Below are 20,302 nucleotides of genomic sequence, written 5' to 3'. Positions count from 1 at the left end.
CACACAGTGACCGTCTTCTTCCCCGAACTCGTGGTACCGGCGTACCGGAGGATCCGCGTAGCGAGCCCCCACGAGTACATACTACGTGTTGCGGCCAACCGGACCATTCATTTGATTCCGAATTCCCATCCCCACGACTGAACAAATGAGTCAATTGTCAGGGGATGAAGAAGACACCCTGATCACACCGGTTACCGCGCACAAACCGGGGTAGGATAGCCAAGATACGTCACGTCTCACGCTTCAACCAAGGCCCGGGTATACCGCACTCGAGTATACGCAGAAGGGGGCCGTCTTGTCCTCAATCGAACCCGGAAGAGGAAGGTTGATTCGATGTTCCGGGGGGCTATGCTTTGCATGGCAGCTCTAAGCGTGACGCTCCGAGCCTCACTGCCATCGGGCCGGGTCCAATCCATCCGATAGCCAAGCCTCTTTCTCTTCTGCCGAGTCCCTGTTCATGTACGTGTACACAAATCAGGGAAGTTTGTCGTCGGTCGTCGTGGGTCTGTTTGAACCCCGTCCCATGGCCCGATCACTCGGTTCCTGATCATCCCGCATTGGCAGGGTCGCATGCGCACGCGCGTGCGTTTCCCTCTCTGGCCTTGAGTAACCAACCCGCTCCCAAGGGCGCAATCGCTTGTTTTTGCTCGCTCGGCACCTAGAGTTAATTGCGGCGCTGTATGCGACGCACCAGGCAGCGGAAACATTGGACGACGCGAGTACCATGCGTGCCGAGAACGCACCTACTACGAAGGAGCAGCACAAGGCATATTGCCAGGAGAAAAAAAGTTGACAGTTAAAGGGCTCGGTGTCCTTGGTAACCAATAACCAATCCCGAGCTCTTCCGGAATCCGTCCTGGTTACCAACCGGGCATCACGCGCCCGTTGCGTTTTCGCTCACGCCGAACTTTGCATTCCCTCCTACCCGCTGTCGCCGGCGAGAGAGTCATGAGCGGTGTGAGAACACCGCCGCAGTCTGTTTTTTTGTGTTTCTTATCGGACGTCATTGACAGTGTACAAGAAGTACGAATACATAGTAGAGGATCCCTTTTTTCCGTCCTTAAAAGCGAGAATTGCTGACTACGCCTAGAACCAAGGGTTGTCCTCTCCGGTACATAAGTCGGGGAAATCCTTTGGCGCCGCGGCGCGGTTACCGTGGGGCCAGCTCGTGGAAAGACAAAAGTGTCGGCACCGGCTTCCTTTCCGCTCCGGGGAAGCCTTCCCGAGGAAAGGTTCGTTTTCCTCCACGCGAATGCGCCGCAACCGTGAAGAGGTGCCTACACGTAATTGCCCATTCATCGGTGTTCGAGACGGGTATGAAAGATCTCCGGTGGCTTACTTCCTGAAACTCAAATGTTCTTTGGGGTCTGGTGTTACAATCCAGACCGCCAATGAACATGAGTGCCTTGTGTCGGTCTATTCTCATCCCTTCTTTTGTGCTGCTGCTCTGCCGCATGCCGCCTCTCGGCCACACCATTCATCAAATGAGGAAACTGGGTGGCACCCCCCCAATACTATGTCGTGTACTGGAGGTGTGGCCACATGAGATGTGCCGCCACGTGCGAAACAGCATTTCGAAACCGCCGGGCTGGGCCGGGACTCCGAGCTGAACCCCGCTGTGCCGTCCCCTGACTGTCCTCAATCGGTGACGTCTCAGATGGATAGCCGCTCTTGAGAGTGATGGTTGAGAAGCTCGGTCGATTGGGCTTGGCAGGCGAGAGAAAATGAAGAAGTCCAACGCAGCTCAGTCGATGAGTGAGTTAGCGGGAGTTCCCTTTGTCCGGCCTCTAGGCTGCCGCTTTTCTGTTTAGATTCTTTTATGTTGAGAATGCCGAAACCATGCTCTTTGGTTAAGCTATCGACGCCGCTGCGAGGCGGATCCCTCAGCTTTGCCCGACTTGGTAGGCCGAGGAATTGACCGAATTGGGCGATATGCCGTGTGTTACTCATCAACGTCTTTGGCGTGTTGTTCCTTTGGTCCCTGTCCTCCACCACGACTAGAAATTGCGCTAAGCTATCATTCATGGTATCGCTGTCGGCCAAGCTTCAGAGAACCTCAAGCCCGTCCTCGTGATGTGGATGGTGCCTAGAGACAGCGTGCCACTTGGGGGCCAGTGATAACTCATCAGATCTTGTCAGTCTCGGCCAGCTTTTCCCTTCTCGATAATCCGATAATCCGAGGGCTCTTCCCCAAATATACCATTGGGTAGTTCGTTTGGTTTATGATCAATTCTCCGTGTTTTCCAATGTCCTCATGATGTGGCTTAGGCATCGGCATCCTTCACTCGGGGATGTTGGAGTCTTGCACGATCGTTCACCTGTGGTCCTCACCTCGACCTTGGTCCTCTCGAGCCGGGTACTATGCTTCATCATCCACAAATCCTTCCTCTTACTTGCTTCGTTCGCTCAGTCATACATTGCGTTTATCCCTGTTCAACTTAAGACCCAGGTTTTGTTTTCTACCTGGAGTAATAGGTTGGCAAACGAGTCGGTGAGGCCTCCTCTAGCAAAAGAAAAAAAAAATAAGCCGAGGCTGCCTGTCATCAACATGCAGTCTGCTCTCTTCTGACCTCTGAGTTGTGGCGGAAGGATTCAGCCCTGAGCCCTGCCAAGACACTTTCCGCCCCCAAACTCACTTCTTGACTCTTATTGTGCCTGTGCAACTCGGTGTTTCAGGATTAGCACAAATCGACTTCACATAATCTCCCTAGGTTACCAAAAAATGTGTCTTCAATGATGCCTAAGCTGTTGGCATCCAAAATTAGCATCTACATGGTGAGTCGGTGTTTGTTTAGCCCATGCTGAAGGTCAACTCGAACGGGATTATAAGTCGTAACTTGGAGTTGACGGCGCCGCTATACGATGCATGAGCTTTGATTTGACAAAACCTTCTTTGGATTTGGAATCTAAGGTAAACGTGGACGTTGCCCGGGGAACTAAGACAATCATCTTGTGTGAGTTTTTCGATCTTCCAGTCGGAGAGGAGTAGACCGCACAATCCTGTGTATATCTGTACTCCCTCACTTTTTGTCTTGGTTGCTAATTGCATGTCAAGTGTTTTATTACCTAAAGTTGATCTTTGAGCTTTACTACCAAGCGACGGCAGAGCACTCGGGAACTACTTCTATGGATTAGTTCTTCCGCATGTCTAAAATTTTGGTCTGTTATTTTCTTCCAGCGAACAAAGACAACAAGAGAACGGAAGTGGGACGTGAACACATAATTATAAGTTAAGGTATATATATTCCTTACCTCCTCGTGTTAGTTTTACTGTTTTGTGATATGTTTGATTTTAGCCAATACAACTAAACAAAACTAGATGAAGACTTTGTTATAACTTCCCTGCCTTAAAATTTATTCCCCTAGCCGTTTTCCCACCTACTTTCTGTCGCTCCTAAACAGATCAGGTCAACAACACTGCTTTGAGAGCTCCCCACTCACCCACTCACCGAAACTGATCACCGTGTGCAATACAGTATTCGCACATATGACGCACGGTGCGACTTGGCTCGAGCCACCTGCAGGAGCAATGGTGGGAGTTTCCACCAGCCAGCAGTGGCACCTTTCGTTCCTGAGCCTCATCTCCAACTGAATGGAAGCCCACATCCATTCCTCTTCTCTTCAACCCTACGAGAGTTTCGCCCCTTGATCCAGTGGTCGGATGATGGCCAGTGTTTGCGGTTGACCAACTCCAAGTCACTCATTGAACCCCTTTACCATTCACTTCTTTTTACCTCTCTTTTCCCCGTTACTTTGATAATTACCGAGTTCACAGGCGTGCCACGCTCTTTCGCGTCTGCGTTTGTCCCAAGCGCAAGTCGGTCGGTCGGATCCTTTGTGCTCCACCACAAGTTCTGGCCCTCACAAGGCGGCGGAAAGGAGACCCCAGCTTCCCGGCCACAGCCGCGCACGGGAGAGAGCTTGTTGCGACTCTTGTGGGACCCCTCGTCTGGATCTGAGAGGAAGTCTTTCACAATGCCGAGTAAGTCGTTTATCGTCTGTTGTGTATTCACCACTCTACGAAGTAGCTTGCTTCTTTTTTGGTCATTTGCCCCGCCCTGCTACGTGCCCAGCTGCCACTTTTTTTGCAACACCACCGGCCGACTTTGGTGACTCGTGCCCGCTGAGAGAGTCCACGACTTGCGACGAGAGACCACGCCAGCGCCTTTTTATTGCACCGATGCGCCCCGCCAGTTATTTATTTTGAACCGGCGACCACACACTTCTTGCACCCGGGCTTCGCGACCTCACCCCTGACCGACCAGAGCTCTCGACACCCCCCTTTACGCGGACGGTATTACTGCGCTCCCCGAACAACAAGACAACATACACACCCTCCTCTCTTACAATTAGCTGGGCACGAGAACTCACGGCTTGCAGCTGGGTAGTAGCAGCTCAACATTTCGGGAGGGAGCTGGGCAGGCGCCCGACCTCACCCGATTCAAACACAATTGCCCTTAATTTTCGCCGCCAGACGCTACTGAGTCGATGCTAACACGGACATGGAAGACTTAATCGGGGATCCTTTCATCTTTAACCAGGCTGTGTACGTTGGCCCTGCTCGCCGAGCTCCCTCTCCCCGACCCATTATCTCTTTGCCCTTGCCTACATCTCGTCGCTGATTCCCGACCTATAGGGCCTACCCCCTGAACGAACTCGAAGGCTGCGCGATCGCCATCGATGCGACATACTATCTCCAATTTCACCTCGATGTCATCCCCGGCCATGAGCCCCTCCTCCCTGCCCTCGGTGGCCTGACGGGTATCCAGGGCCGCATTGAGAATGAGTTGGACCAGTGGGAGGCACACGGCATCACGCCGTTCTTCATCTTTGATGGCCAGTCAATGGTTGGCCAGGACGAGACGGCCGTTAAGCATGGCCTAGCGAACTGCTTGAAGGCCGATATATCCTGGGATCTATATTTCAACGGTCGCGCCGATGAGGCAGTGTCCGCCTTTGGTCAGAGCACTAGTACGTTAACTTTTAACATACTCATAGTAATCATCATTTGTGCTAGGTTAACCGACTCGTTTTCTTAGGTGCGTTTCCTACCAAGGCGCTTTTCCCTCTCTTGCAGACCATCCTGAAGCAGCGCAGCCTACACTTCTTGGTACCCCCTTTCAACGCCGCTGGCCAGGTAAGCCCACTATTCCTTTTGGCAGCCGCATGGTGACCGTTTTCTAACCTTCAGCAGATCGCCTACTTTGAAATGATCGACTCGGACCAGTGCGCCGGCATCATGGGTTCCTCTGAGCTCCTCTTGTACCCCATCCGTGACTGCGTCATCCGCACCATTGATTGGGAAAACAAGTTGGTGTACGCGATCTCAAAGAAGCACATCCTCAAGACTCTTAACGTCAGCGAGTCTCTCTTTGTCGATGCCTTCTTGATGACCGGCACTTCCTTCCTGCCGCCATTCCCACCCTTAACCGACCAAACCATCATCAAAACACAACCCCATACTGCCGCTGATGCAGTTAATATGCTGCGTACGGCTGAAAAGTCGGTTACGCTGGTCTGCTCCAGCTTCCAAGACATACTAAGCAGCCAGGACCCTGACTGGCTGGACAAGTACCGCAAGGCCCGGATGGCCGTTGACCATTTCGTGTACATCGCCGAGAATGGCGAGGTCAAGGTCCACGATTACGAGCACCTGACCGGCGATAACCACGAATACCTTGGCCTCCAGCTCCCGTCTGAGTTGTTCCACTACCTCAATACTGGCCTGATCGGACCGCGTATTTTGAGTTGGATCACCCACGGCCAGCTGCAGGTCATGCCGACGCTTGATGGGGTAGCGTCGGACGAATACAAGAAACTCGTTACAACCCAATCTGTCCGCATCAAGGAGGCCGCTTTGAGCTTGGTCATTCCCCGCCTAAACCGTGGGATCGGATATAAGAACATCGTCATGAAGGTCTGGTATGATCGGAATATTTCTACCTCAGTCTGGGATCGCCAGGGGGTTAAGGCCAACTTTGCACCCCAGGTTGCGAGCTGGACTGTCCGGGAGGCAGCGATTGCGGAGAAGTTTCCCAAATTTTCTCATGGTTCCATCTTGTCCGAAGTCCTGGCGCTAAAAAACCCCGACTTTGTCGCACTGACCCGCGCCAACCCCAAGGAGAAGCTGAAGGGCATTGAGTCCGCTGCCCTGATCAAGTCCCTTTGCATCTGGAGGTTCCTGCACGTCCGGGGCTACGTTAACGATCAGCACGAGCTGACATCATGGGGCAACGCGTTGGCCGCTGCATTGGCCGCCCTCGAACCGACAACAGCCAAGTACCCCGAGTCGCCGAACTTGAATGAGTCTGTTATCGTGGCGCTTGAGTTGATTCGTTTCGAGCTGCTCAACACCAGGAACCCACATGATGAGTTGCGTGGGCTTCCACTCAACGGCACCGAAACCGACCAGGCAAGCCTGCTCTTGATTAGCAGGGCCGCGAGTTTGCTTAAGCTCAGGCACCTGGCCAATGGTTACACGGGTCCGCTAAGCAAGAACCTTTTGGCCTTCCGGTCGCTCGTCTCGGAGGTACGGTCGGCCGAGCGCGATCTCATTGAGGCCATTCTCGCCTCTGTGTTCCTGTATGCACAGGCTAAGCGGGACCGAAATGACAGCTGGGAGTTGAGCCACCAGTACGTTTTCCGCTACTTTGAAGTAACTTGAACGAGGCTAACTAACACATTCATAGACTCCCTTTCCTCTATGATCCCGACGTGGCCCTGGGAATCGCCGTCAAAACGTACCTCGACGACATGCTGCCCGATGACCCTAATAAGGAGCACAAGCTGCAGGTTTTCCCAGCAACCTACGTTCCATTTGCCGTGTCTTTTGCTCAGGATTTTGAAGTAGCCTGCAACTTCTTTGATGCGCTCTACGCTGGCGTGAAGGAGCTGGGCGCGAAGGATATCCCAGCCGCGGACCGCGCTGCGTGGGACAAGGCAGCCCAGTACCTCCAGGTCAGGCGGTAGACGGGTGGAAGGAATTGGTTCTCGGGTGCATGGCTCTGGGCATGCCTAGGCAAGCGGAAATGTAAAAGCCCCCTTCTAAAACAGAGTTGCATTGCGTTCCACACATAACAGTACAGTAACTAAGGGAGCTGGGTGGTCGAGCGAGAAGGCTTCCCCTTAAGCTGAGTCAAGGATCGCTAGTTACCCAGAGCATGACTTGCTTCATTGAGTCAATAAAATCCAGAATTTCAAAGCACAGTTCTACTGCGTTTGAAGTGTTTGCTATCCCAGGGTTTTCTACCATTACACGGAGCAGTGGTTCCTGAAGACCTCACTGTCATATTCGTACTTGGCATTGAACCGAAGGGCTCCAACATGCATCGGACCATAGAACAACACCAGCATGCGAATAGGCCGTCCAAACGAGGAGCATATTTGTTCACACTTGCCCAAGGCTGACAATGAGAGATGTGTGCGATAAGTTGGGGAACATCCTTTGCACGTCTTTGTTTCGCCTCCCTCCAAACCAACTTCACAATCCCTTCACCCAACCAAACTCCAAACGCACATAAATACATAATCTGTACATGTACATTCACCCACCCCCTCTTCTGTACTCTGCTCCTATTATCTAAACCCCGTCGTGAACCGCCTTTATGCCATTTCCGTTCCCATTCCAAAGTGTGATGATGATACGTGAAGTCGAGTGACACCGGCCATTATGCCATTCGTTCGTCCTGCTGATTCCGCTGTTCTGTTCTGCAGAAGAAACCGGGGTAAAATCAAAGCCGCTCACTCGTGAATTTTGTTCTCTCGATATTTTTACTCCTGTCTTCGTGTTGCCGTGCCAGTTTATTAAATCGCCGCCGCAAACCCTTGTATTAGTCGCGCCGTCTTTCTTTGAGGCAGGTAGGGTCTTTGCGGTCGCTGGTTCGAGAGGATGGGTGGATTACGCGCCGCCGACGAGGATGTTGTTCAGGGGTACGTGGACTAAAACAGGGGGGGATGGGTTAGTTTTGTGTCGGCTTGTGAGAAGGACGGGACGGCGGTGATATCAAGTTTGTTGAACTTTGGATCGGGGAGAGAGATCGTGGGGAAAGCATACTAAGCTTGACGAAGTAACCGACGGCGCCCATAACTGTTAATAGTATATGTGTTAGTTTTCGATGTTTGTTGATCGCGTGTCATGGGTTGGATTGAACCAAAGAAAGGGGGAGTAAGTAAACTAAGACATACCCAGGAAACCAACACCCACGGCCTGGGAGATCTTGATGAATTCACGGCGGTCGGCTAGGTCGCGTTAGTTTTTTTTTATGATTGTATCGTTTTGGAGGGCACGCTGGCGAAGGGAGGCATACGCTTCTGGGCACGGTTGATGAACTGGATGCCGTCCTTCAGGAACTCGCGCGGCACCTCGAGGAACTCTTGCACTTGGTCGGCCATTGTGATGGATGTGTGGGTAAGATAGAAGCAATTGGACTTCAAAGGTGAGAAGGAGGGGATGGAGAAGAACGGGGCGTGGCTGGCGTGCAAAAAAGACGTTGGTGTAAGGTGTTGCGAGACGAGCTTTTGGGAGGTCTGCGTCGCGTAAATTGGAGAGCTGTCAATTCGCTGGTCCCTTGGCGGTGCCAAATGCAATGTGCCACATCGCCTGATGAACGATCCAGGCCCTGGAGATTGGAAAAGTGGCTCGTGCGTTGGATTAGGGGCTGAAATGGGGCGGAGGAAGCTGGGCGGTGCCAAGCCGGGCGGAATAGCTTCGGGTTTAACTGAGGGCAGTTCTCGCTCCTGGGGAGGATGCAGAGAACTTCCCCACTCACGAACTGAACATCAACCCAGGGATTCATTTGTCTTTTTCCTCCAGCGAGGACCAAGATGATGTCGATTCCTTGACTTGCCTGGACATACCCTTGCATTGATTCAGTGCCATATGATAGGCAAGGAAGTATCCAACTTGTCCAACATGGAAGTAACGTTAGGGTCTGACTTCCCAGCATCGAGCAAGTCTCATCTGGTAGGTTCATGAGCGCCTTTTACCATTGACCGTCCAGTTGTCCACCATCACAGTCTCACAACTCAAAAAACCTATTGATGCGTTGGTTTCCCCGCACTGTCCGAGTTTTCCATTTAGGGCGCAAATGCCTCTCAAGATGCAGCCCCCCACCCTCGGCACAGTGAGCTTTCACGAAAGGATGTTGAGCGGGTCCATATTCGGATCCTGGGTTGCCCGAGCTGAGACATGCAGCCTTCACGACTGGCTCCAGAGCCATCATTGATGTCTGCAATGAGCGACGCCGAGCAGCGGTGAGGGGTCAAAGTTTTCGGTGGAATTCTGCCATCGGCAATGTGTATTCACAGATTCCCTTGCACCACTTGGCATGTCCGATGAGGGGATGCAGATGCAAGCCGCTGGCTAGTGGCGGCCGCTGGTATAGGCCACGGTCGTTCGGGAAGGCCGGTTGCCCACATGGCCCGTCGGGGGCCAAGTCGATGATACCGGCCCCAAACACTGCCTCTTCAAGTCTCAAGGGCAGAGGAAAAAGCCGGTAGTCCGTAAATCGTCTCAACACAAGGGCTCGGGTGTGGAACAGCGGATGGTTTTAGCGTGGTCGATGCGGACCGACCTGGCTTCACTCGTGAGCGAGATCCTCTCCAAGTCTGGACTTCATCCCATTCATTAGCGGTGCATGATGCAGCTCGCAACCCATTCGAGCAGCCACTGGCTACTAAATGAAGTCCGATGGGGACAAGTTATCCGTTCCGGCCGGATGTTGTGGTTCACACCGGCTGAGCCGCCTTGCATACGCAGCTGCCCACGCCATCCGGGGCGAATCCCAACCCAGCTTCCCAGTCCCACCGAGTTGCTCAGGCAGGTGCGGCATCCAGGGCTAACCAGTCCTGGCACGGAGGAGTCAATGCTTTGACTTGTCACTTGCTGAAGTTCTAAAAAGCCAGGCCACCCACGAGCTAGACGGTCGCCTTTGGCGTTGAGTTTCTTTTCTTTCAGTTCGGGCAGGTTCCTTCGAAATCCAGTCGACGACAAGGCCCATTACAGACACAAAGAGTGTTTATTCACCCTCGGGCTCAGATATTTTCCGTTACACACCACGCTTCATACCGTTCGCCACCGAGTCAAAGGCAGGGCGTTTCTTTCATCGGAAATCAAACGTACGCACGCTTGATGGTCAATTGGCCGGCGTAAATCGGCCTGCCGCGCGCCTCAAAAGTGACCCGTGGAAAGCTCGCCCCACATTTTTAGCTCAGCCAAGGTGAGCCGAAATGGTCTCTCGTCCACCAGTTCACCTTTGATTCGGCAACTTGAGACCAGAACCAAGCGGCAAACCGCCCAGTGGGCGGCCACGCAATGGTCTAGACTTGGGGCCGGCAAAGCTTCACTCTTCTCAAACTCATAGATCATGTGTCCTCCGAAGCCTTGGAGTTCGAGTTTGTGGCCGCTTCACGGGGCCGGATGACGCACAGCAGAATAATGCCACAGGCCCTCAATGAAACCCTCTTTGTCGAGGCCAGCTCATAAGACTCCCCAAAGCCTTCCTTCCCTTGCAACTTCTCAACCTCATTCCCCAGTTGACTTATTTTTATGCGGCACATGATTTTCTGTACGGGCACTCGGTAATTACCTGGGGTAATTATCCTCAACCGGATATTTATTCTTATTTTTTTTATTCATATTGTGTTGTTGTATTAAAATTCACTTCACCCTCATTTCGGCTCTGTTGATCGTTGTTGTCCCCACAACGCTCCTGGCCACAAAAGAGCAAGGGCTCTTCGGTGTCGGACCAGATTCTTAAGAAAACAGACCACCGGCAAACTCTCAAAGACAAACACTAAACCTCTCCTCACCATGCGCAGACCAAGGCTTAAGAGGTCTCCGTCCTCTAAGTACACCACACCCGAACACATGATGCCGATTATGTTGAGTCCCTCGCGGGAGTCTTTCCGTGAACGGAATACGGGCTTTCCAGACGCCTTCTGTGGCAGTAAGTTCAACGCACCAAACGGGCGAGCCGGTGATAAAAAGAGTCATAGCTAACCAGCTCGCAGCCCGGAACACATCACTCCCGCACCCTGAAGCGAATTTCGGGCCCGATGCCTGCCTCACCGAAGACGATATCAACCCGGCCCGGGCTCTGCATCGATACCGCGAGTCTTTCATGGCCCGGCAGGCCGCCAGCCGCACCTCTACCATCGAGGAGAACTCGCCGAACCCCCCAGAAGAGAGCACCTTCGCCACGATCAGGCAGATGGCCATCAACTCGATTATGCCATCAAGGGATGGTGATTCCGAAGAGTCGAGCGACGGACTGAGCAGCCAAGACCCAGAGTCTCCCCGGCATCGCGGCACAGAATTTGACCGCCCACCCACCGCTAAGGTCGACCCTCGGGAGTCTGAAGCACAGGATCCTCGAAAGGGCCGGCGACGCAGGAGGAGCAGCTTTTTGGGCAGGTTCATCCACCGCTAGGCCGGTCATAGCCGCCTTATAAAGGAGACTGCGGGCGAGTTGGCGTGCGGGTTGTCCACGAAGCCAGGGTGAACTATACATGAGCATCAAGCCACTCACCTCACCTCACTCACCTCACTCACCTCACGTTCTCTTCTCGAACTCGCCGGTATTGCATTATTTCACATATCTACAACCAGCAGGGAGGAAGGAGTATGGGTATTTTTTTTGTTTTGTTTTGGTGCATTTGCATAGCTTGCATTTTGGCAATAACGACTGTTGACGACTGGATAAGGGTAACCTGGCGATAGATTGCAAGGGAGGTTGGGCATATGCATTGGGGGTGTTCCTGGGCGAACACCACACACAGCAGGGAAAAGGAAAACAGTCACTCGTTTGTCACCACTCTCATTATTATTATCATTACCACCACCACTATTATTAGTTTTAGCCCCACGGCATCAAACTCCTGCGGGCAAGGAGCGACATTACTTGTCGACAGCACAGCATTGCATTCGTTTAGGTTGGGATACGGCCATAGGGAGAAATGGGGTATGTCTGGTTAAGCAGGATGGGGAATACATAGGGTATATACAAAGATAGGGGTAAATCAGCCAAAAAAAAGAAAGAAAAAAACATATTACTGCCAGAGGTTGTTTAAAAATGCCCATGGCCCATTGACTGCGATGAGTCCTATGACACGACTAGTTAAAAACTTGGTTTGTAACGGCTCTCCCAAAGCTCACAGCGTAGCCCTCTCTCACCCAAACCAACCACCAATCCCTCAACACCAACCATAACTATCAATGCTCTCTCTCATCGAGTGTCGGGTACCTCCCTCATCATCATATCCTCCTATCCTCGCCCATCCACGCCCATTCAGCTCCCCCGATAAGTACTATACGCATACGGCGCCAACAACAACGGCACATGATACCGCTCCCCCTCTCGCACCGTAAACGACACCTCCACCTCCGGATAAAACGTCTTATCAACCCCTCCAAAATACCCCGCGCTATCAAACCGCAGCGTCCACCGACTAATACCGCTATTGTTCTCACTATGGGGCAACCCGCCAAACACGTCCTCGAGCGTGTACACGGGCACTTCGCCCGACGAAGTCGCCGACGAGTAAGGAAGCCATACCTTAATGCGGCCGTCGTCGTCGGTTTGGGATTCGAAGATGCGGTTGGGGGCTGGGGTTGGGGGGGGGCCGGCGGGGGAGGCGGTTGCGCTGGTTGTGGCTTCGGTTGTTGCTGCGGTGGTGGAGGAGGTGGAGGTGGAGGTGGTGGAGGAGGGGTTGCCGGAGAAGGAGATGAGCTCGAGCTTGACGCGCATATTGCGGGCGGGTTGGCCCAGGGTGGTGTCGAGGACGTGGCAGGTGATGCGGTCTTTGGCTTCGGGGGTTGGGAGGGCCATGTTGGGCGGTTGCTTTGGTTTTTTTCTTCTTTGTCGTTGGTTGCTTTGGGTTTGTTGAGCGGGAGGTGAGGTTGTTTTCTTTATGGGGGGTATGATGTCAGTGGTTGGGTTGGGTGGTAGTTGACGATGATTGGTTTTGGTGTTGCGGGGTGGGGGGAAGCTGCAGATGGGCAAAGGGGTTCGGGAAGGAAAGCATGGAATTTATGTAAACATGGAAGGGGGGGACCAAAGCTGTTTGGGAATCCTTAAATTGACTCACATTAAAACCCGCCCTTTGACAGCTGTTTGTGATTCTGTTTGAGCAATGTCCACGGTTGTGACGGGAAGTTGTGATGCCGAAACCTCGGTTTACAGCTCGCACTTAACTAAGTTTCCCAAACCCACCTGCAGGTGAGGGGTAACGGCTCACACTGACGGCGTATGTATGTACAACCAGAAGGAGCGAGGCACCACGAAATTTATAGAAACAACACCGCTTTTATGTAAAGACGACGAGCTCAGGGGAGCTTTCGGCACTGAAAAGTTTACAAGATCTAGGACTCTTTTACCTTCCCTGCTGCCTGTTTTCGTACCACGCGATCTGCAGGCCGAGAAACGGCGGGTGCCCTCCATGATCGGGAGAAATACTTGGGCGATTGGGCTGCTGAACGCCCCCCTGAAACCCACTTTCGCTAAGCCCCGCGGTGGTCGTCAGCGGCTGGCCCCGGGGGCGTTGCTGCTGCGAACGGCCAATTCCGACATGTCGACCCGGGAGACTGTCTGGTTGGAAAAAGGGAAAAAAATAACGTGGAGATACTCTTCACAAAATCACTGTTTTCCTTCCTGATGCTGAGGCAAGCCATCATTAAAAAAAACCAAAGTTTCTTCTTCAACCACACTCAAGGTACCTATCCATCGGATACTTTGTTTACTTTCGAAGTCCCCCCACACGGACTCCCTACTCGGCGGCCCAAATGGAAGATCGCCACCTGCCCTGAGGCATTTGCGTATTTCCCGATTCCGTCAGTCACCAGGGGAAGGTGCTTGGGTGCGGCTGATGCCCTGAATGCGAAATCAAGATATTGAACCCAACCTATCGTTAGTGTCACCAGCAACGGAATTTATTGGTATGCCTGAATGTGGCGCCCAGTGGTCAAGATGCTACCTCACCGCTCGCTTCTGATTATTGAAGGGCTAAACACCGAGCGTATCCATTCTCGATGGAGGTCTAGTTCTCAGCTTCATCGGTGCTGAATGCCAGGTGGTCCTGTGAGACTGTCTAGGCCTAGGACCTGGTGAGGAGGTCTTCGGGTGGACGTTGGCGGTTGGCGGGGTGCTCAGCCGGCTCTTTGATGGCCACATGCCAGCGGGATCGATGCCCCCTGTAACCAGTTAAATTTACCCCACCAATGCCAGTGACGTTGCGGCCAGCAGACCCCAGGGCGGTGGATGTGACTTTGGCCTTCGAAGAGTTTCTAGAGGCGGAATCAACAACACCACCGCTGCCCGAGATCCCTGTGTTTGTCTGCAGGTATACAACATCACCTTCGAACACGTAAACACTTGACTTCTCACTCGAGTACGGCGTGTACAGCACCCACCCTCTTGGTGTTCTCGAAACCTCCCACCGATCTACCCCGCGATCCCAACTACCTTGACAACGATCACAATAACCTTCCTCTTTCACCCCGACTTTTACCAGAATCCCAAGATGTCGGCCACACTAATCAACGTCGACGACGGCGACGCCATGGAGCCGACCCTCCAGTCGATCCTCGACCAGCGTTCGCTGCGCTGGATCTTCGTCGGCGGCAAGGGAGGTGTAGGCAAGACAACCACATCCTGCTCACTCGCCATCCAGCTGGCCAAGGTGCGCCGCTCCGTGCTGCTCATCTCAACCGACCCGGCCCACAACCTCAGTGACGCCTTCAGCCAAAAATTCGGCAAAGAGGCCCGCCTCATCGACGGCTTTGAGAACCTCAGCGCCATGGAGATCGACCCTAATGGGAGCATCCAAGATTTGCTGGCTGGGCAGGGCGAGGGCGATGGAGCGGCTGATATGGGCGGGATGGGTGGTATGATGCAGGATTTGGCTTTTGCGGTACGTACTACTCCATTTTCCTCTTGCTGCCTCCGTTGGATACACCGGTGTATGTATGCGTGACGAACACTAAATCTTTCTCCCCCCGATCTAGATCCCCGGTATCGACGAAGCCATGTCCTTCGCCGAAGTCCTCAAGCAAGTCAAGTCGCTCTCCTACGAAACCATCATCTTCGACACCGCCCCAACAGGCCACACCCTCCGCTTCCTCCAATTCCCCTCCGTCCTCGAAAAAGCCCTCGCCAAAGTCTCCCAGCTCTCCAGCCAGTACGGCCCCCTCCTCAACGGCTTCCTCGGCAGCAACGGCACGTTGCCCAACGGCCAGAACCTCGGCGAGATGATGGAGAAGCTGGAGGCGCTGCGCGCCACCATCTCCGAGGTCAACACGCAGTTTAAAGACGAGCGCCTGACTACTTTTGTGTGTGTTTGTATCCCAGAGTTCTTGTCGCTTTATGAGACGGAGCGCATGATTCAGGAGCTTGCTAGCTATGGTATCGATACCCACAGTATTGTGGTCAATCAGCTGCTGTTCCCCAAGGCTGGTTCCGATTGCGAGCAGTGTACTGCCCGCCGTCGTATGCAAAAGAAGTACCTGGAGCAAATCGAGGAGCTGTATGACGAGTTCAATGTGGTTAAGATGCCGCTGCTGGTGGAGGAGGTCCGTGGGAAAGAAAGGCTGGAGCGCTTTAGTGAGATGCTTGTCAAGCCCTTTGTGCCGCCTGCGTGAGTGGTTCCTGGGGGCCAAGGTAGACAGACCTTCAAGGTCAGAGAAAAAAAGAGAAAAGTGATAAATATGCGGAGGCACGGCCAGTCTGCAGGGTGCAAGGGAGCGCGAAAAGAGCAAGCTGAAGATACCCCTTGCCGTCATCAGCGATTTGTGGCTGGGGAGTCTTAACGGGGAGATTAGAGGAGTTGGTTTCTGAGCCGGCTGGATACCGAGAAGGAAAGGAGTGATTAAGACCGGATTGTATTTCTTGTTGGGGGCTATACACAATTAGATAGTCACGCCTCGGCTTGGTCTGGAGTAATGAAATTTGGTGTGAACATTAAACACTGAACGGAGTTTGCATCACGACATGATACAGTGATTTTTGGAATCTGACCACTTTATTGGTTTGTATTTTTATTCCCTATCCCTAACCACGTTTCTTCCCCTAAATTCAAGAGGGAGCACCCCTAAAAAGGACATACATCCATCCGTAACAACGCCGAACCAACGCCAAATATGCGGCGTAATGATGAATGGGCCACAAAAGCTGGGCTATGCCGAAGGTTATCCTCCCTTTCCTCATGAATTATCTCCGTGGGACAAGCCGCCCCTATCCCAGTTTTCTAGCCCGGGCCCTTGGCAAAAGAAGAAGCTAACAAGAAAATGAAGAAGAGAAAGTAGAAGAGATGAGCCCGTTCAGAAATGTAAGATCGGGCCACCGAACCAACGCCGTGAATACCAGTCCCGTATATACGTTAGAAAGGTCTCAGTAATGTACGCTGCAGAGAACCGCCCTCATAGCTCACGGTAATCGCTTGGCCGCACCCGGCGCTGCCGGTTTTGGTGCCGGTGTGGGTTGACCGGCTTTCGGAAGTAGGCGTCGTCTTCATCCCCGGTTTGCTGGTGAGAAAACGCCATGGCGTTGTTGTGCTGATTATTGTGGAAATTGGGTTGGCCAAAGTTTTGCTGATGGCCTTGTTGTCCCTGGCCGTTTTGGTACTGGTGACGTTGTTGATATTGCTGGTGTTGTTGGTGACCAGCACCACCATACCCGCCACCACCCATGCCGCCCATACCCATCCCATTCATCCGTCCGCCGTTGGGGCCGTTCATGCCACCGCCCATGCCGTTCATGTTACCGGCGCCCCAACCGCCGCCGTTGTTGTAGCCTCCGTTGGCACCGCCGCCCATATTGTTGTTATTGTAGCCACCGCCCATCTGGCCGGCCATCATGGGGTTCATCATGTTCATCATGCCCATGTTCATGTTGGGCATGTTGCCCATGGGGTTGAAGTTACTACCCATCATGGGCATGCCGGGATACATCATGGGCATGCCGCCTATTCCCATCGAACCCATGCCGTTCATGCCATTCATTCCGTTCATCCCGTTCATACCGCTCATCCCGTTCATCATAGGCATCACGTTTTGTTGCTGCTGCTGGGTCTCCTGCGCCTTCTGCATGGCCTTGGGTGCCTTGGGAATCTTGGGGTTCTCGAGCACGTCATCAGCTGGACGCTTCTTGGAAAGCTGGGTGTTCCCGGGGTTTGGTGTTGTGGCACTTTGTGGGGTAGAGGTTGAGGATTGGCCGGGCTGAGTAGTAGCGGGCGCGGCCGAAGCCGATGCTGGAACCAGTGATGGTGATGGTGACTTGGATTTGGGCTTAGCAGTTGTGTCCCCCTTGTTTTCAACTCCATCCGTCCCTGCGGCAGCCGCCGGTGACTGCGGTGCAGGGCTCTTTGAGCCTTCTTTGCTGGCCACCTCCTTCTCGGCGAGGAATGCCTTAATCTTTTCAACCGCCTCTTCGTCCGTCTTCAGATCATCGATCAGGACGCCCTCGGTCTTGCAGGCCGGGCAAACGAAGTCGCTCTCAATGAGAGCATTAGTGATGCAATCATTGCAATACGTCTTCTCACAACACGGAGTCTTCATTGGCTCTATGAACATTTTCTTGTCGACCGGGCACTCCAAGCCTCGCTCCCGGACAACTTTGTCCTCCTCCGCAGCAGCCTTTTGCGCAGCGGGGTTGGCCTTGGCCTTGGCTTGGAACTGCTCCCAGGATGCCTTGTCCGGCTCAGCAATCACGAACTCTCCGTCCGCATTGACCATGATGCCGGAGGGCGTTTTGGTCTCATCACCATCCGCGTTCTGGCCCAGGGCAGTAGCCTTATCAACGGTCTTCAAGAACGACCGCGGGATACCCGTGGTTCTCTTGACACGCGGGCGGTTATCGTACTCTGGGTTGTCATTGGTTGGGCAGAGCTGGATCCAATGGCCCTTCTCACCACAACGATAGCAGATGTAGCCTTGAGGAGGATCATGGTCGGGGACATGGGTCGGTTTCTTGGGGCCACCCTTGGCGACATATTGTTGTCTAAAAAGTGTTAGTCATCAGGCATTCTACTATGTAACAACGATGGAGTCAGACATGCGACTTACGTGGACATCTCTTCTTCCTTGGAGGCAAAACCCTCCGTCTGGGCCTGGAAAACAGCCGCCAGCTTTTCCTCCTCTGTCATGGCGCTACTCAATTGTGCTAGCGTATTCGACTGCGCCTTGGCTGCGGGCTTTGCCACCTGTTCCCGTCGCGACGAATTCTTCGCATGTATGGGCATCTTTCCGGAGACATAGCGAGCGGCTCCGCCTTTACCGGGGATCTTAGGGGGCATGCGCCGGGCAATAACGGTAGTCGAGCGGGGAATGATCGTTGTGTCATCATCATACACTGTCTAATTGTCAGTACTTCTAGCTTCCTGAGGTTTATGGTCATCGTTCAAATGCTTACCCTCTTTCATGCCTTCATCGGCACAGATGACCAGGTCGAAATCGGTGCCATCGCCGAGTCCGCTTCGCAAAATAATTTCACGTTTCAGTTCGAAGACGGAAATGCCTGTGCCGTCGAACTCCACACGTGTGGGCTCCTTTTGCGACTTGAACTTGAAAAACACAGAGGACGCCATTGTGTGGTTGTGGTCGCCTGAGGCGTCCTACGGTGATGTTGTAGGGGCTAGGAGCGTTGAGAATGGTCGAAGAATGCTGGGGTGCCCGGAATCGGGGCGTACTAAATTAGGTGCTCTCGCGGCCTGTTTCGCACGATAGATAAAATTGGGAGTGAAAAGGACTCGATGTTTTTTTCTTGTTCTTGTAATTTCCCACGGCCACCATGTGCTCGTCTCTTCAGCTCAGGGTTTGGATGCAGTCAATTCTGAATGTTCTCAAGACAGAGAAACAGAAAGAGCCCCATGAATAGAGGTTTTAGCAAAAAAAGAAATTGCAATACAAAGCCCTCCCTTTGCAAAAACACTGGCCTCCTATTGAAAAAGAAAACTGGGTGAACAAGAGAATCGCAATTGATCCCCGCCTGAATAGCACCACCACCTTGGCCGGCAATTCAGATAAGTCCAGTTAGTAACGGGCCAAAGGCCGAAAGATGTCCTGTGATGAGTGCGACTGCGCAAAGAGGAGCCGCTGGCGCTTTCTTGATGGGTGGTCGCGTGAAGGGGTTCGTTGTTTGCCGAGTCAATCGGTGACTTTGTTCACCAGAGATAGCGAAAAACAACAGTCGAAGAAAGCGAGCGCGGGGTTGCCGTTCACAGGGAACTTGCAGCGAGCTGCTTTCGTTTCGTCGGGTCCTAGGCTGTTGTGCGATCGGGGTGTGTTCAACGGTAATGGGCGACGAAATCTGAAGGGGAAGGAAATGAGGTGGAATGGTTTGCGTTCGAGGTTCGAGGGGTGTGCACGACAGTTAAGGGTTCTGTGCCTGTTTTGGTGACTAAGCGCTACTAAGGTTTCGCTGCCTGACGAGATCGAATCCGCTGGACCAGGCTGTAAGGCAGAAAGATTCGAGAAGCATGAGGAAGCTCCAGCCCCACCTTTGTCACTTAACCTGAGAGACCTTCATTGCTACCACCTGGCCATAAGGTAGCTTCCATTTCTCGCAAGAATATTGGGTTAAAGTCTTCATAATACGAATATATTCATTTAGAGCGCCTCTAAAAACCAGGGAGTAGACATATGCCTCGGCTTTATAAGAAACAATACTCAGCAATTTGTCTTAGATAAGCCAGAGAGATAGCGTGGTCTGGCTGTCTAGATGGTCTCGTGACGTCGCCCCCCGCCTCGCTTCCGCCTCCGCGTCAACTGCAGCAACCACCCAAAAAAGTTGCAGCAGCATTTGCGGAGAGCGAGCCCGGAATCGTCAGAGGTTGCGTCCCACTTTCGACTCTGCATGGCTCGATTGGCCACCCGCATTTTCCCCGGGAACTCCTCCCAATTCGACTGATAGAATACTTGGTTTTCTCCCGTTCTCCTCAATTGCAAAAACCTCGTTCACCAATTCGGGGCATCCCGAGCGAACCTTTTCGCCGGAGCACGCTCTCCCCCGAAGAAACCCCTCCCGAGCTGCCGAAATTTGAACGGCAATTTTGCGACCCCAAAAGCACACACAAGACCCTTTTCCAACGCACCACGCACCACGCATCTGACCTTGAGCTGTGCTTCTTGCATGAGCCGTTCTCCCCGCATTCCCTAGGGACATCATCAGTCCCAGTCCGTGTAACTCGACCCTCGCCCCCGCCTTGAAGCTGGGATCCAAGCTCCTCTACGTTGCCTTCCGTCGTCATCCACCACGACAAGCACAGTCCCAACGCTACATACATACAGCCAGCTTGGCCAACTCCAAACGAC

The 20,302-nt window shown here is 53.1% G+C and overlaps 5 protein-coding genes across 5 annotated transcripts; 2 read left to right on the top strand and 3 right to left on the bottom strand.

Moving 5' to 3' along the window:
• Window positions 1-7,897: 7,897 nt before the first annotated feature.
• C8A04DRAFT_23931 (uncharacterized protein) lies at window positions 7,898-8,391 on the bottom strand (the record flags this gene model as incomplete). The annotated part of the gene is made up of 4 exons (XM_062778881.1): window positions 7,898-7,938; window positions 8,054-8,086; window positions 8,185-8,238; window positions 8,307-8,391. The coding sequence occupies 4 exons, from the start codon at window positions 8,389-8,391 to the stop codon at window positions 7,898-7,900; spliced, it is 213 nt and encodes a 70-aa protein (XP_062641507.1).
• A 2,419-nt stretch (window positions 8,392-10,810) lies between these two features.
• Window positions 10,811-11,429, top strand: C8A04DRAFT_23930 (uncharacterized protein; the record flags this gene model as incomplete). The annotated part of the gene is made up of 2 exons (XM_062778880.1): window positions 10,811-10,946; window positions 11,011-11,429. The coding sequence occupies 2 exons, from the start codon at window positions 10,811-10,813 to the stop codon at window positions 11,427-11,429; spliced, it is 555 nt and encodes a 184-aa protein (XP_062641506.1).
• An 858-nt stretch (window positions 11,430-12,287) lies between these two features.
• C8A04DRAFT_23929 (uncharacterized protein) lies at window positions 12,288-12,827 on the bottom strand (the record flags this gene model as incomplete). Its single annotated transcript, XM_062778879.1, has 1 exon — window positions 12,288-12,827. One exon carries the CDS (start codon window positions 12,825-12,827, stop codon window positions 12,288-12,290), a length of 540 nt encoding a protein of 179 aa, XP_062641505.1.
• Window positions 12,828-14,517: 1,690 nt separating this feature from the next.
• C8A04DRAFT_23928 (anion-transporting ATPase-like domain-containing protein) lies at window positions 14,518-15,634 on the top strand (the record flags this gene model as incomplete). Its single annotated transcript, XM_062778878.1, has 2 exons — window positions 14,518-14,907; window positions 15,002-15,634. 2 exons carry the CDS (start codon window positions 14,518-14,520, stop codon window positions 15,632-15,634), a joined length of 1,023 nt encoding a protein of 340 aa, XP_062641504.1.
• A 777-nt stretch (window positions 15,635-16,411) lies between these two features.
• On the bottom strand, window positions 16,412-18,576 carry C8A04DRAFT_8666 (DWNN domain-containing protein; the record flags this gene model as incomplete). Its single annotated transcript, XM_062785199.1, has 4 exons — window positions 16,412-16,590; window positions 16,654-17,990; window positions 18,056-18,341; window positions 18,402-18,576. The coding sequence occupies 4 exons, from the start codon at window positions 18,574-18,576 to the stop codon at window positions 16,412-16,414; spliced, it is 1,977 nt and encodes a 658-aa protein (XP_062641503.1).
• Window positions 18,577-20,302: the final 1,726 nt, after the last annotated feature.

The sequence above is a fragment of the Dichotomopilus funicola genome (assembly GCF_033296635.1).
Source record: "Dichotomopilus funicola strain CBS 141.50 unplaced genomic scaffold C8A04scaffold_1, whole genome shotgun sequence".
NCBI classification, from domain to species: domain Eukaryota; kingdom Fungi; phylum Ascomycota; class Sordariomycetes; order Sordariales; family Chaetomiaceae; genus Dichotomopilus; species Dichotomopilus funicola.
The sequence above is the reverse complement of the archived record's forward strand: the minus strand, read 5'-3'. Positions and strand labels throughout refer to the sequence as shown.